The following is an 18525-nucleotide window of genomic DNA, read 5'->3' on the forward strand; positions in this document are numbered from 1 at the left end:
CGTATAAGAATAAGCAATCAGGTAGTCTGAAAAGTAGTAAGCCTTCTAAGCATGAGATTGAGTTAAAGAGTCCCCAGATCAGACCTAGCGTCATTTGACAGTTGCCACTTGAAGCTAGTGTTGTGCAAAAAGTGTTGGAATTCTTAGAATCAGGCGGTAGATATTGCACCGTTAAGATGTTTAACTTTCCGTAAAACTGCGCTACATTTGACAATTTTACTTCGATAAAGGCACGCAGACTCGTAAAGAAATTCGCGCTGTTTATGGTCAAGATATATTATCAAAGAGTAAAGATAATTCAGTCGCTTTCGTTCAGGAAATTTCGGTGTCCAAGATGCTCTTTGTAATGGACGACTAATCACACCAAAGATAGACAATATTCTAGCAAAAGTCGAGCAAGACCGACATATAAGCAGTCACGACACCCCCAATGACCTAAACGTCAATTACAAAACAATGCTATGCCATTTGGAGAAAACTGGCTACAAAAAAAGTTCGACGTTTCTGATTCTGGCTTGATCGAATTTCATCTGGGAATCTCTATTGAAACATAACGTCCTCGGGCCAATTCTGTAGCGGTTGATCATGAGTGATGAAAAGTGAATACCCAACGACAACAATGAGCGAAAAAAATCATGGTCGAAGTAAGAAGTTCCACTGACACCCATGGAGGTTATGCTGTACGTTTGGAGGAATTAGAAGGGCATCATGAATCAGATGATGATGCCGCCGGGTAGAACGATAGACTCGGATCTGTATTGTCGACAATTAATGTGAGCACCTAGTAATTCAAAAGAAACGGCCGGAAACACTAAACAATAAGGATGTCGTATACACCGGACCTGGCACCGCCAGACTATCGTTTCAATCTTTGTAGAACTCTGTGAATGATGTTAAGTTGGTTCAAACAGAGACCTGTGAAAACCACATGTCACGATTTTTTGACAAGAAACTAGTTCTACAGTGACGGGATTATGGTGTCGCTAGAAAAAGGACAGATTATCGAACAAATATGTTGCTTCAGAATGTTATTTTCAAATCACAATAAATGTATTCTTCATTTTATCTTCAAAGGTTAAATACTTTCTAACCATCCCGATGTTATATACAATATTTTTATGTGTAACTGAAATTCTCCAATATTATTGGTGTTTAACAAGACCATTTGATAGATCTCAACGAACTCAACAAAATGGTATGGGTGAGCAAGTCCTGATGCGTAGTTTTAGCGGAAACAAACTTTTTTTTTAAAAACTTCAAAATTGATGCTGTATTAACATTTACTAACATTTACTAACCGTGTCATTTATTAACATGAAACTGATGACAAAGCATGCCTTCAACAAGTCTTTCAATATGACACTAGCAACACGACAGTACACAGAATTATTAATAAGAAATAGTACAAAATTGAGTTATTTTTAAACTTTAGTCTATGTTAAACTTTAACATTGTGTCAAGACTTATATATAGGGACGTGAAGTTTTCGTTTTAACGATAACATCAAAAACTTGATGTTTTTAAATCGCGAAATAACGCGAATTGGTACGTTTTCCAAAATAACACCGAAATGTACTGCATAAAGCGATATATTCGCGAAATCGCTATGTTGGACGGTAATACTAATAAAATAACACACAAGTTTCTTTTGCAACAAATGTAATTCACGGAAGACCATCAGTCCTGTTATTTTTTAGACTGGTTGGTTAGTGGAAATTTGCCCCTAAGATTTTGCTGCCTGTGCTCTTGAAACAATATCTTTGCTAGCTTCCAACGTTGATTCTGAAAGATATATTTTTCAGAATAAAACTCCGTAGTTACGGTAGGGAGGCAAAACCTTAAAGCAGAAAAAGTGAAAATATTGACAATTTTGTCCTTTGAAAAATAAGAAACACTGAAGAAATTATAAATTCGCCATTAAGTGCAAATGTGTGTTGATAATGATATGAATTTCGCTTTAAATAAGTACATTGTGAATTCAGGGTCGGATCCAGAATTGTCTGAAGGTGATGCGCCAATAACTACCAAAATAATCAATCACACTCAAACTCTTCAAAGTGACATGTGACAATACACACATTTCAACCTGAAATGTATTTATATAAATGATTCATTACTAGATCTTCAGAGATGTTAAAAGATAGCTGTAAAGTCATTTTGACTTCTGTGGTCACATTAGCTGCTCACAGAGGTCACTATTAGCACTCGAACACTTTTGATTTCAGCGAACCATTACAACAACAACACTGATTACAGTGTTTAGAACAGATTGTTATTTTCAATTTCTACCCGTTTTGCATCTAGTGACTTGAAATAATAATAATAATAATAATAATAATAATAATAATAATAATAATAATAATAATAATAATAATAATAATAATAATAATAATAATAATAATAATAATAATAATAATTTTATTACATACTGGAAATTACAGACAGAACTGCCCACTTACAATTTTCATACAAATAACATGCAAATAACAAAAATAAACATAATAGATTATAAATACAAATGATACATGCACAGAAAAGGAAAAAAATCATGCATAAAACAAACATGCTGTTATATAAAAGTAAATAATACTCTCAGCTGATTATTGAAATAATTATATAACTGTCTTTGTATATTGCTAAAATTATGATCAAAAATGTCAATAACACTGGCAAAATCATTCGCTACTGATACAATTTTATACAAAGGAACGTCATTGAGAAACTGAATGGATTTAAATATTTTCGAATTTCTTATATGATAATTGGTTGTATACAGAGTTATTATTGATAACAGATTCAAATTACCGTGAAGAATTGAATATAGCATTTTAACATCCAGAATAATTCTTCTTTCAGACAATCTTAACATACTTAAGGACATCCTAACTTCATCCAACGACACAACTTCGTAACACTTAAACTTCCAGCATAACCAAGCAAGAAAAAGATTTTGAATTGTCTCTAAAGTAGTAGATACATAATCTATACTTCTATTCCATATGATAGAACAATATTCAAGATGACTTCTAACATTGTAATAATACAGAATAAGGCATGTTTTAACAGACTTAAAATCTTTGAACATCCATTTAAGAATTTCAAGACTCCTTCTCGCTTTGTAAGTTATATTCTCAAGATGTTTGAAAAGCAATTTACTGTCAAAAACAATACCTAAATCTTTAATAGTATCTACAATTCTAATTGGAGTATCATTTATATTATAAGTGAAAAAAAAATGGATTTGTTTTATTCGTAATAATCATTGAAAAGGTTTTGTTACAATTTAAAGGTAGTACATTATTTTGAGACCAAAGCAGTATTTTATTAATAGTATTTTGGAGCACCAATCAATCATCCAAATTTACAATAGTTTTGTAGATTTTGAGGTCATCTGCATACATCAAACATTTACAATCCAAATTTTCAATTGTATCATTAATAAACATAAGGAACAGAAGTGGTCCGAGATTTGATCCTTGCGGAATACCAGAGTATATGTTACATACGTCTGAAAGATTACCTTTATACCTAATCACAAACTTTCTTTGGGACAAGTATGATACTAACCAAGTAATAAATACAATGGAGAGATCATAATGTTTCAATTTGTAAATTAAGATTCATGTGGTAACTTATCAAAGGCTTTTGAGAAGTCGAAATAAATTACATCGATTTGATCATTACTCTTAAAGATAGGAAGAGTATCAGCCACAAAACATGTTAAGTTAGTTGCAGTTGACCTATTTTTCATAAAGCCATGTTGATAGATCGTAATATTGGGACAAACATGATTATACAAATAATTATATATTAACTTATCAAAAACCCTTGGATATGATACTCAACAGAGAAATAGGTCTATAGTCGGATGAATTTTTCCCATCAGTCTTGGGGATAGGGACAACAACGACTATCTTCCAATGTTCAGGATAAACAGAAGTAAATAAACTCCACTTGAACAAAGATGTTAAGACAGGCGCAATGATAGACACAATGCCCTTCAGTATAAAAGCAGGTATTCCATCTAAGCCAGAAGATTTAGCATTAAGATTGTTTATAGCCTTAGTTACTTGCTCAGTTGTGATAATAGGATAAAAAGAATTATTACCCGCCAAATTCGATAAGTCAATATTATGTAAAGAAGGACGCCTTTGATATATAGTCTCAAATAATTGAGCCCATTAATTAGCTAAAGTTTTAGGATTAGACACACACACATCATCATCATCAACCATACGTCCAGTGGCTTGATTTATTTGGCTTTTATTTTTATTAACAAACTTCCAAAACTTTTGAGGTGAATTATTTAATGCATTCTCCATATGTATATAAGCAAGCTTGTCCAACCTTAACCTTTCTTTAAATTGTTTCCGTATGTAAGCAAAAACATTATAATCTTCATTTGAACCAATAAGTTTGAATCTCTTATGAGCGTTTTCTTTCGCTTTAATTACTGAGATCAGATTCCTAGAGTACCAAGAAGAATATTTTTTAGATTTAGGTCTATTTAGAGGTATGTTCTTACTCATACTAGATTTTATTAAATTTTCTACAGCAATAACAGCGGTATTAAGGTCTGGATTCAACAGAATATTAGTTCAGTCAGCTTCAAAAAGTTGTTGATAAAGGGCTAAATAATCGCCCTTATGATAAGCATAATGAGAAGAATTAACAACTATCGGAGTATTGAAATAAAAAGGAAACGTAATTTCAATAGGATAATGAAAGCTATCGGGCACCTCAATCGGTTGGACATTTTTGGAAGCACATAAATTAAAATCAGATATTACCAAATCTAACTCAGATACGTTATAATCAACATTGAGATTGAGATCATCCAGAAATGAAAATAAAATTTTAGCTTTACATTTAGCATAATAAGGAATACCTGTTAAGAATTGTTTCTTAGCCCAATCCACTTTAGGTACATTATAATCACCAACCATTAAAATGTCATAATGTAGAATATCTATTTTATTAGAAAAGACCTTAAAAAATTCACTAAACACATTCAATTGCAAATTAACACTTTCCTCAAAAAATTCAAAATCAATTCGCCTCACTACTTTAATGTTTTTCTTCACTGCACAGAGAACACCACCACCTCTCTCACAAACATGAGATTCATAGTGTCTATTGGATCTAAAGCAAGAGCAAGTGTCGGGAAAATAATCATCATTAATGTAAGTGTTACTTAACCAAGTCTCAGTGACAGCAACAACATCGTATTTGCAGTCTGCCACAGAACTATAAAACTGTTTATTTTTAGTTCGTAATCTACGTACATTTTGGTACCATAACTCAATGTTCTTCATGATGAGTCTATGTTTTCATTCATTTCTTCCATATTATTTGTAATATTTAATTTCCTTAGTTTTCCATAGAACGGACCAACTAAAATATCTTTAGGCCAAATTTCAGGATCACTTATAACATTATAATGAAACTCAGGGACCTCAATATGAAATGAAGAATAAGAGTCATATTTGGTTTTGAGTTTAGTACATTTGACAGATTTTACATATTCATTTAATAATTCTTCAATATCCTCAACAGATGTGGATGGGTTAAATCTTGTAACAAACAAAGCCTTTTTCCTTGCATTAGAAACCAACTCTGTTTTAGTATTACCACGACCAACATTCAGTTTGCGTAAATTATTCTTTACTCCTATACCTACATTCGAATTTTGATTTAAGTTTACATTGTCTTTATTAACAGGTTTACTTCTCATTTTCCTTTGATTTCTCGAAATTACTTCTACTCAACTTCCCACGGAATCATTCTTCCGATTAGTCGTACCTGATGCTTCATTAACACTTACAAGCGGTGGAAAACTGTTTTCTTGATTTAATTCTTTAACCTGACTGCTTTGATCATTTTCTAATTGCTATTTCATATTAGTTACATGATCGGACATAATTACAGTCTGTTGTAAAAGAGACCTCAACTGATAATTTTTATCACGTAAGGAAGTTATCTCAGCTTTGAGAGCTCTTATTTCTCTCAAGAAAATTTGAGTCAATTTATCTAAAGAATTATCAATGAGCCGCTGAAAAGTAGCCAAAGAAGGATTTTCATTCAGATTAAATTTACTCGGTTTATTCATTTCACAGCTATTTCCAGTGTTATCATATAGTCTTTTTGTTCCGCACAGTTTTCACATACATAATTTCCTTCAGTTTGACTGAAATACATGATACATGACATTTAGCTGTACATTTCTTAACATTTAACAGCTTTTTGTCTTCTGTAAACTGGGAGATCACAATATGGACAATTTTCAGCGGAGGGTGGTATATTAAAAAAGACAAATAAAAACTATATTCACCAAAACAAAAAAGAAAAGATCGAATTGCGCTGGCCTAAGAAGCAAGACAAAGAAAAGGACCATCCAAAACACAGACACAAAAATATAATAATAATAATAATAATAATAATAATAATAATAATAATAATAATAATAATAATAATAATAATAATAATAATAATAATAATAATAATAATAATAATAATAATCGCTTCTCGGCCTTTGGCCCCGTGGTCACTCATTTTCTTTAAGGTTTTCCTTTTCTTTCTGGCCAATTTCCATCTATGAGTGACTGTCCCTGCCTCCTCGTGGTTGGGCTGGTAACACTGCGGGCAGTAAGTCGGCCTTCCAACCTTTATGGTGGGAAGTGTGTCGCAGAAGGGCTCCCAGTGGCTAAAAGGGAACTACTATCTTTTCTCTATATTTACCTCACTTGGTAGGCTGGGTCGTGTGGTCTTCTTTTTAGATCCTAATGCAGGTTGAGAAGCGATTTTTTGTGAATATTGTGTAATGTTGTGCAATTTTGTTCATTTTGTTTAATTTGTTTAATTTTAGTTCTCACATTTGGGCCAGGAATGTGTAGAATTGTCTTGTATATTTGTTTGTAACTATTTAATCTATTCAATAGACAATATATTATGGCTCCTACTGGCGAGAATTGTCCTTTTTGTAGTCAGCCCATTTATGGTAGACAAAAGTCCATCAAATGTAATACTTGTTTAATAAAGTGCCATTTTGCATGCGTTGAATCATATTCGAAAATGGACAGTAGTTCCATTCAGCTGTCTGAATTTTTGTGTAATAATTGTATACAGGGTGAAAGTGTATCTGAAATATCTCATAATGAGGGTAATTTTGGAGATTTTGGAAAGTCAAATTTGGAAGATTCTTTGGAGAAAATTTTTGAAAATAAACTGAATGATTTGAAGAAAATATTTCTAAGGGAATTTGAAAGTTTGAAAGAGGAAATAGTGCAATTAAGGTCTCAAAATGAAAAACTTAACGAATTACTTGTGAACAAATCCTGTAATTGTTTGAGGAAGGTATCTGTTGAACCTTCTCGAAAGAATCCTAAGGTTGTAGATATAAGCGATCCTGATCATTTTCCTGAATTAACTAGAAATGAGAATATACAATTTGTAGACTCTAATCAGGAAGAAGTTGAGTTTGATGCGAACAAAGATCAATGGGTTCAAGTTATTTCACGTAATAAAAGGAGATTAGAGAATAAAAGACCAAGAGAGACAGATAATAGAGGGAATTTGAGTACTGGCTTACATAAAAATCAACGTAAGTTGACTTCTGGTAGTGGTTCTGATAAAATTGATTTGGTTGCTAAAAGTAGAAAAAGGGCATTATTTGTTACCAGATTTGATCCATCAGTAAAAGAAAGTGATGTTGAGTCTATTGTGAGTGATAGAAATGTAACCTATGTCAAATGTACTAGATTAAAAACTAAGTATGATACTTATGCTTCTTTTCATGTTGAAGTGTTTGAATCTGACTTTGGGATTATTAATGATCCCATGATTTGGCCCAGTGGCATATTAATTGGTCCATTTTATGGCAAACTTTTAACAACTAATTCTGAAAATCTAATTAATAATGTTAATAACAATAACTAGTTCAATATGGAAGTACATATTTTGTATCAAAATGTTCGAGGACTTAGAACTAAAAGTAATATATTTTTTTCTTCTGTTGCTGATTGTTCTTTTGATATTATTGTTGTAACTGAGTCATGGTTTAATTATAAACAACATACTGATGATTATTTTCCTGAAACTTACAAATGTTTTCGCTCTGATAGGAATTATACTATTGATCAGTGTACTAGAGGTGGTGGTGTTTTGCTAGCTGTTAAAACAAATATAAATTGTCAAAGGAGATTTGATTTGGAATCTGAAATTGAGTGTGTTTGGATTGAGATTGATACGTCCAATGGGAAAAAATTATTAGTTGCATGCTGTTATTTTCATCCAACTTATCCTGTTACAAGTTTTACGAATTATCTTAATTATATTGTTTCCAAAGTGAACTTTTTGAACTATGAAGTAGTGATTATTGGTGACTTTAATATATCCAAAGTTGACTGGACGAATAGAAATCTATCAAACGATATAAACTATTATTCTAATACCAAGGCGAAAATCCTATTTAATTTTTTAGATGATATGAATTTGAACGTTGTTTCAGGGACATCTGGTCTTGATTTAATTTTGTACAACACTTATGTTCAATCTAATAATTCAGTAGTATCTCTGGTTCCGCCCGATTGGTATCATGATCCGATTGAGATTACTGTTAAATTATTATCTCTTATACGTGAGATACCTAGAGATAGCTTTATGTTATATCAAAAGGGTGATTATCTTTCTTTATATAAAGAAATCGAAGGGTTTCCCTGGGCCAATATTTTGTTGAGTACAGATATTGATCTTGTCGCTCAAAATATTAATGATGTTATATTGAATGCAATTAGAAACAATGTTCCTCTAGTAACCAAATCAATTTCTAAGTATCCGAGATGGTATTCTCGTAATTTAATTTACTTGCTTAAAAAAAAGAATAATGCTCATAAAAAGTATAAAAGAACCCAATCTCTTCAAGATTATAATATTTTCTCTAAACTTCGTTCTGATTTTAAGAAGCAACTTATAATTGATAAAACTAAATATTATAATAAGATTGAGAATAGTTTAAAAAATAATCCCAAAAGATTTTGGAAGTATACAAGTAATAAAATAAATGGTAAAGATGGACATAAGGCAATATTAGTCGATGACGAATTTTTTTCCGACCCTCAATTGATATCTGAAGCCATGGCCAAACATTTTGCAGCTGTTTATCATAAAGATGATATTAATGTGAATGATAATAATGTTACTTTTATGGCCAGTCAATTTTGTAGTGATCAAATATTATTTTCTACCAAACAGGTAATAGATGTTATTAAATCTTTAAATGTTAAAGCTTCTGTAGGTCTTGATCTAATTCCGATTTTTATAATAAAAGGTATATCCGATATAATTGCACCAATTTTGACATCATTGTTTAATTGGAGTTTAGCATCTTGTTTCTATCCTAGTGTATGGAAAACTGTTGTTGTAACTCCAATTCCGAAAACTGATGGTAGGTCGGTAACTGATTATAGACCTATTTCTATTCTTGATGTAATACCAAAAATTTTTGATCAGCTTATTTACAATTATCTTTATAGTTCCGTTGAACATTCTATTATACCTGAACAGTATGGCTTTTTGAAGGGTAAATCAACTGAACTCAATTTGAATAAATTTCTGACCTTGGTTTCTCCTGTTGTATATAATCGTGGTCAAGTTGATACTATTAATTTTGATTTTGCTAAAGCCTTCGATAAAATATCCCATCATAAGCTTCTTAATAAACTTCATTTCTTTGAAATCTCCAAATCCTTGATTCACTGGTTCGATTCTTACTTGTTTGATCGTAAATTCGTAGTTAAATATATGGGTTCTAAGTCATCTGTTTACAAGATTTTTTCGGGTGTTCCTCAAGGATCCAATTTGGGTCCTTTATTATTTTTAATATATGTGAATGATATTGGTAATTATTTGAAATGTCCTTTTTTACTGTACGCTGATGATCTCTAGATATTTTCTGAAATAACTTGTAATCAGGATCACCTTAAATTACAAGCTGATATTACCTCAGTTTACCAATGGTCTGTACAAAATTCACTTCCATTGAACATGAATAAAACAAAAAGTATAGCGTTCTCCAGGATAACGAATATATCGTATTTTTCTTACTCAATAAATCAGTATAGAATACAACCTGTTTCAATTAACAAAGATTTAGGTGTTATGATTGATTCTAAATTACTTTTTGACCATCATGTTTCAACCATGGTTTCCAAGGCTAGAAGGAATCTGGGACTCATCAAATGGGCTGCTAGAGATTTTAAGGATATTACAACTTGCAAAATTTTATATTGTGCATATGTACGTTCCCACTTGGAATTTGCTTGCTTGATTTGGAACCGTAACCTCATTAGTATTACTCAAGTTTTGGAGTCAGTCCAGATTTCCTTTCTGGCCTGGTTAAAATATAAATTTAAACTATACGATCTGCCCAATAGGGAGATTCTCGCTAGATTGGATTTACTTGCTCTCGAAGTTCGACGTAATTTAAGGCAAATTAAATTTATTCATGATATAATACATGCGAAACTGAACTTAATTGAATATTTGTTTAGTAAAGTTCCCTTGTATAAATCTAGGCTTTACCGTCCTATAATGTGTAATAGTAATTTAGTTGGTTCGCCATTATTTATTTGTGTTGACAATATAAACAAAAAGTCACTCAAAATTGATTTTTTCGATTCGAATTTTTTGGCGCTTAGAAAACAGTTTTTGGATTGTTATATTTAATTAAAATACCTAATTTAACCCTTTTGTGTGTATATTGTCTATTGAATTTTCTTTTCTTTTTTTTTTTACCCATATGGTGTATATTTGTTCATGTGTTTTATTACTATTTTTTTTAAATTTGTTTATTTTATGATCTACTTATGTAAATTTTTAGTAATACATCCTACTTGATTGAATCTTTATTGAATTGAGGATATATTTGTAATTTTATTTTGTAATTTAGTTTGAATTAAACTTGTGTTAATGTTTTTTCTTTTGCTCTTCTTGATTATCATGATCTCATGTATTTTAATTTCTTTGTTTTGTTGTATTTTTTTCTGTAATATTCCATTGTATATAATTGTATATATGACCATTATGGCTTTGGCTGTGGTCGCAATTTCTCATAATAAATAAATAAATAAATTATTATTATTATTATTATAATGTAGACATTGATTTGGCCCCTTCCACACAACTATTGTATCGAACTAAACATTAAAGAATATTTATTCATATCGAAATCAATCACTTTATACTACTATACAAAGGGGGAAAATGTTCTCAGCAACCTAAATGTAACTGATATAAATACAAGAATTTTTTAAAATACTTTTTACCTTGAGGTAACTAACTGAACACTCTCAACTGATTGACTATAAAATTATATTGTTTTTATTATCGTATACCTGCTTACGGCAACAGACTATGGCAGATATACATTTTGCATAATTAATATTATACTTACAATACAACATACTTATTTTATCTATACATATAATGGTTATCATACACAAAAATAACATGGAGTCAGCCAAGTACACAATTCATTTGAAAGTTTTGATAGTGATATCATGCATGTATGTTGATAACACATGCATAAATATTATACCTACAATTAGGTATAGCAACATTTAACCTGTTCCCAACAGCTTGCACTAACTCAAGCCGAATGAATCTGCGAAAAATTGCGTCACTAAAAAAGTTACGGGACCACACGAGCACATACCAACTGTAACTTTCTAGCTTTAAATTTAAATTTGCATCTAATCTAAGTATATTATTAGAACGTACCAAGTTTCAATGTTCTAGCTGTTATTATTGCCGGAAGACTGCAAAGATTGTTATCAACTGATACATTCCCCTCGACCATCTCTGGATCAGGATCTCTGCACGCTTCAATGCTGATCTGGTATTCCCCGAAATGTTTTAGATGTCGTAGGACGTACTCCGTGCCAGTTACATTGATCTCAAATCGACGAAAGATTCCTGCGAAGAGAATATTTACATAAGAAAAAAACATTCAAGGCTTAAATGAATAGTAGAGTAAGTATCAAAATAGTAACTGATGAAATGCCATGCCCAATTCGAACGCAACATGCTAAGAAATCAGCCAGACTACAAGTAACTTTTATTTCTTTATAGCTAGCCTATTATATATTGTATTCAAAATGCAATTGAAACTGTTAAAAAGAAAGGGGCAAAAATGCTATTTCGAATGCAAATAATATTTATATTTTCTTCTAGCTTCGAATGCAAGTAACATTTATACTTTCTGCTAGCAAATCAGTGAATATTTGACATTCATAATAACTTTGTAATTATATACTTTCTAATTAAAAAGAAATAAAACCCTTGTACAGATTTGTAAAATGTTTCTTGATTATAAAAAAAAAAAAATCTAGAGTTTCGATGTTACAACCAAGTTATTAAATCAGTGTTCATTATGGGCTGTTCTTACAAAGAAATGCAACAACTGAGGTACATATAATTTCACTGTTTGTAAGTAGAATAGAACTGCAATAAATTTTACCATTAAATTTTATACTATAAATAAGGAAAGGAAGAACGGGAAAAAGGAAGTATGTACAATTTTTGGTGGATTCAAATATATAGAAGAAATATTATGTGAATTGTTACGTGAATACATTTTTCATATATGTAGTTAAAATAATATACAAGTTAAGTATAGAATATGTGTGTTACTCACTTATTAGAACTACCCATTGATTCATTATTTCACGACCACTTGGATAAGCTCCAAGTGATAATATGCGTCTACAAGAAATTGCTCCAATGAACGAAAATGGAGAAAACCTCTAAGTTCATGCACTATACAATCAAGAATAATACTGCCTTTTTACCCAAGTATGAAAATATGTATAAAAACATGCGATTTGCTATCTACGATGTATAGAAGGTAAAGATCAAATACTGCCCATTATTTTTTCATCAGTCCTAACTTCTTGATCTCCTAAAACCTTCACCAATACTCAAATTACAAACATAATCAACTAATTCTATCAATATAACGTTCTCAATAAATTTATAAAATTTTGATGTGTTAAGAAATATTTTTAAAATATAAATTCAACATAAGAATGAAAATATGCACATCTTAACAATCCGCTCACGAATAGTTCATTGTTATATTAGAGAGTATTTTAGTCTATCACGGATACGTAAGAACTTCTCTCAGTTTAAGTAGATCAACACTACTAATCACGCTAAAAGCGATACTTTTCCAAATCAAATCTCTACAAATTCTAAAATTCATGTGTGTATAGTAAATACCGATTCACTGTATCAATTAATTTTTGTTTGAAGAAAGACGTTCACACTTTTAAATAAGCGCTTTCTTGTATTTATAGTTTACAAGTGAATATCTAATATGCTTTCCTTACTAATACTCCGTGACTCCCCAATCAACTAATGTATACGTAAAATGAAAAAATGAAAAAAAAAAAAAAAAGAATGGATATATATAAAATACTTCTTGTACAAGAGATAAACAACAGTTTGATTACAAATTATGCGAAAATTTGTAAAACTGATTGAGATGTCAGCGATCAAAAAGTTTTAATCCGATTGTCAATTCTAGTATAACATTTATTTTTTCAGACATTTAGTTGATTGTACAAAGATTACAAATCTATCCATTTATTAATTAATTATTGAGTACCAAAATACCCTCCTTTCTTTAGATGCCCTTCACTAGGAATATATTTAGAACATATATTCTTACAAGCTAAGAATATATTTAAGACAGACCGCGTATTTATATCACTCTTCCTTGAAAAATAAAACAATAATAATAATAATAATAATAATAATAATAATAATAATAATAATAATAATAATAATAATAATAATAATAATAATAATAATAACAACGTGAGAGTTGTGAAACTTAAGAATTATTGACGTTCGCGAACAGTTTTTTTTTTTTTTTTACCACAAAGCAGCTATTTTAACTACCTGAACACTAAGTTAACGCTTCCGCAAATTGTTAATTTTGAAATTTCAACTGAATTTATTTTTGTTCGATTCCCGGCGGGAGCTTACGTGGTTTGGATTTCATGTTAAGTTATAGGTCCACATCTCATATAGCCTCGCTGCTGAAAGGAATGCTAAGCTCAAGTTGTTTTATTCATTCATGGATTTATTTCACTTATTTTGTATTAACATACTACGTTTCTGCCCTGAAAGCCAATGGCAACTAAATATATACTTTTTCACTCTGGGCCAAGTGCATGAATGGTGAAGTTCATGATCATTCGGCTGTTTAAAAAGCCTACCGAATTCCCAGTGAAGTCTTACTACATGCAGATACAACCAAGAGTGTTATTATATTATAAAAACATACGATTTCCTAAATTAGAAAATATTTAGTTTTTTCCTAGTGCCGAAAAACAACCATCTGCAATTAAACAGATTTTCTTATTTTTCAAATTCAATATAGTTAAAGACAATCACAACAATTTGAAGAAATAGGTTAAAATCTATTCCGTCCATTTTATTATGTAATTAAGTTACTGATGAAAATTACGTAGTTGAGTTTCTGATAATTTTCAGAACAGCCATCCATTCTGAAAAAAAAAAAAAAGGTAATTTCACGAGGTCAGTTTGAAAAAACATTAAATAAATTATTTGTCACACGTGATATTTCGTACGTAATTTCCTCACATTGATGTGCAACAGTGTACGTCAATGAGTTTATCGCTAATGATAACAATTTATTTGCTACATTAATCCATTCTTGGCCAACCTAAGTACATTTCATACTTTATTTTATTGATGTTCTTCACAAATGACGTACGAAAATAGCTATCTCTGGCGCCTACTGAGGATAACCTCTTAAGATACATTTAATAATGATACTTTGTTAATTTTAATGTTCTTTTCCAGGATCACTATATTTACATGAACAGTTTAATGTGGGACCTGAACCACACGTGTTCTTCCGGGAATCGAACAAGGCCTTCCGCGTGTCTGGCAAGAACAGCATCAGCCATTTAGATACCAGTTGGGAGGAAGCAAGATATCAACTGCAAATACTTTAACAAAATTAATAATAATAAAAGTTCAAGATACGTAATAATAACACTTTGTATTTGTTATTTCGTAGAAGAAAGTTCAGATTTGTTGTTGTTTATTTAAGAATTATTAAATATTTAAATGTACAGATTGAATACTTTTTTTTCCCTTCCCTTTCCTTCAAAGAATGGTCTTTTAACAGTTTTAGGGGTCTATATATTCTTCGAGTTGGCACTAGCTTGTACATTAGATATCAATTACAATTCATTCGAATGCTCATATTTTGCCGTATGCTCATAATGGGGATTCATTTTCATTATTATAGAAGAAAGTATAAATATAAAATATATTACAATAATAAAGCCAATTAAAGTTTAAAATTATTTCAATCGAAAGATGATGAAAACTGTTATTGCTTTATATGTATATATAACGTTTAAAATAGATCTGGAATTCAACGTACTTGATTGTATTATAACCTTAATGTCTCGTACAAGTTATGAGATTATAATAAATCAACATGGGATTATTTAATATTGAACTATCTAATGTTATATTTTATTATATTACGAACTCACGATATTACAAAGCAATTACTGCATTACGATCGGTTATTTACGTATATTCTGTTCAATCTTAAAGGAACTGCATAAACTTGGCATGTATCGCTTATTTGACAATAATTTAATTACATCGATTAAATATGGTTACACTTTAGATATCTGTAGAGGTTTTGTATAAAACCATTCTATTGAAGTAATGTTTTACAAAATGGTTCAAAACATAATTAAATACGACACTAACACAATTTCGTAACATATTTTAAATAACATTTTATACTTATTTTTCTAATTTCTATACAAGCAACTGATTATGTGGGAGCATGTGAAAGAGTACTGATATTCTTAGCAGTAATTCCACAAGCAATAGACATGCACCATTAAGAAAAACAATTACTGCCAATCATATTGCTTTCATTTGCATTATATGGCATCACAAGAAGAAGGCAGAAGAGAATGCAAATTGGACACAAAACGAAATTTAATTGTACAGAAAGAAGTTTTATTTTTCTGTTTAGCAAAATACTTTTCTTTGAAGCAACAAGAATGGAACTTTTCACGCACAACACTGCACTTACTTTATAATAATAATAAATAAAAAATGGCACGAAAGCATAGCAGCTACAATTATAAAAAGCATCTGAAAACAAGTGAGTATGTACTGCAAAAGAATCTAAAAACAATGTGTTTAATCTAAATGCAAATATACTGAAGTTTTAGTTGCATTTACTTTTATTATGTTACTTATTAAGAGCACAAAGAATAAGTTTGTAGTGCTGTTTAAGCGTGTACTAAGTACAAAATACCGTAGGTCGCTGGCAAACACAACCTTCGTTCAAAACAATTTCATTTTCTATTGCGATATATATATATCCACATTGCAGCTAAAATAACGCATAATACATGTCTCATTAGTCCACTATTTGCCACTCACCAATCCCATGCATCTTTATATCTTGTTGAAATTTAAAAGTACTCAATTATACTTAGACAATTACGAACTTCCTTATTTACCTACTTTCCCCAAGTCTACGTTCTTTCTGTTAATTAAAGAAATCAAGAAGTTCTATGTTTGTGCGGTAGTCCAGTCAAACAGTTCCTAAACATTTTTTAACACCATATAGTACAGACGACATCACACAATTGCAGAATTAGTATTGAAGATAAGAAAAGAAATATTTTTAAGAGTAAATATTTAAATCTTCAAAACATCTTCACTCTCAGAATACTTAGATAATACAATGTTGAAGTTGTACTGCCATATACTCCTATGGTGAATCTCTGCACAAAGTCGACCTTCTTTTTGAGCTTCTATGGATTAAGTGAGATACCAGAACAGCTGTCACAATCATATAGAAAACTCTTGGCTATATTACGAGGCAGAATGTTATAACTTGGCACTTTTAATTAAATGACAATACCAGAAAGATATTCACAGTATTTAATCTATTCACTTCATCAAAACAGCATTTCTTTTTGCATAACAAGTATTCTCATTTCAAACTCTGGTTATAAACCAGTGTATATTGTATTCCATACTTGCAATAACATTACACACTTTCGTCATTCATCATCATTTACATGTAGAATGTAAGTTAAATATTCCATCTTGTAGAAATTCATGTCTCAATTAGTGTTATTTCCATAGGTATTTAAAGTCGCACTCGTTATATGCTATAATGTTACAGTGATAACTGTTAATAATTACTTATTTCATCTTCTGGTAATCATATAGTTGACAGTTTCATCTTCAATGATGGACAGTTACTTGCGCGTATAAGACTTGGGAAGTTATATTTATTCTCTTAATTTTCTTCATTAAAGTTATGGTTCAATTGTTACAGTAAAAACTGTAATAAATAGGTCTTCTTAATTTATCTGATTTAGCTCTTGATCAGGAGTTATAAATTCACATTACTCTTCATAATATACTACGTTTTACTTCTTACTTAGCTCCATTTTATATTTATTTTTGTTGATATCTTTTGTCTTCTTTTGATGGGAAGTTTGTTCCAAGTCTGCCTGAATCCGTCACTTGCCTGATGTGTACCTTGTATGAACAAAATCGCAAGAAGTTCGATATAAACACTTAAGTTGACAGTATTATTATTAATTGATCTGTTTCTAAATCTTAAGTGCAAAGGGTGAAATATTATTCCTGGAAAGCGGATTACTGTTTTAAAACTAAAGTTTTTCAACTGCCATAATTAAACCGCTTAATTAGTGCCCGAACACTATTATTTTTATTTACTATATCTATAAATGTAAATTACACTTTCTTGACAATGAGATGAACGAATGAAAAATATTGAAAATTTTGTGTTTATTTCGAGGTCGTAAGTACATTTTGGTAAATTTTTAAAAAATAGAAAAATATTTCTAGTGATAAATACCAAAACTAGTTTAACCCCTAGGTATCAGGTTTATTGTAGAAACTAGTTTAACCCCTAGGTATCAGGATTATTGTAGAGCTTCTTGTTAATATCACTTTAAAAGGACAGAAGGAAATATACTGGTAGGAATTTGAAAGGTACTATTAACAAGAAAAGGACTGTATTAATATAATGCTTATATCGACAACATTACGAAATTAAATTCCGAAGGCCTTTGTACATAACCCCAGTACTTTGTCACTTTGTACCAGAAAGAAATATATAACTAATATTAACAAATGCAGCATGCAGAAGAAACTTGTAATCTGACTGATTTCAGTATTATCAATGGACTACTTGCTGCTATTTCCTTACAAATAACAGCTTCAATATCTTCATTCCTGCACACGAGGGCAAGCGCATGCAAGCAAACATGGATGTCAATACGTATCAAAATGTTTCCTAATATACCGTATGGACAGAAGTGCTTAAGAGAATTTTAAAAGAGGCTACAACTACGTCTGACAGAGCTGCTCCAATACAGAGATCCCAATAACCAGCACAAGTTTACTTTC

The 18525-nt window shown here is 30.6% G+C and overlaps 1 protein-coding gene across 3 annotated transcripts in view; it reads right to left on the minus strand.

The window, feature by feature from the left end:
- The window catches only part of LOC145678358 (insulin-like peptide receptor), a 292617-nt gene that overhangs the window by 21236 nt on the left and 252856 nt on the right, over positions 1–18525 (minus strand). For all 3 annotated transcript variants that reach the window (XM_081748414.1, XM_081748417.1, XM_081748415.1), the window contains one exon: positions 11776–11970. In XM_081748414.1, the coding sequence (XP_081604540.1) occupies positions 11776–11970 (195 nt within the window). The remainder of the gene's footprint in view (positions 1–11775; positions 11971–18525) is intronic.

This window comes from Thermobia domestica, chromosome 2 (genome assembly GCF_964235325.1).
Source record: "Thermobia domestica chromosome 2, izTheDome1.hap1.1, whole genome shotgun sequence".
Lineage (NCBI taxonomy): Eukaryota > Metazoa > Arthropoda > Insecta > Zygentoma > Lepismatidae > Thermobia > Thermobia domestica.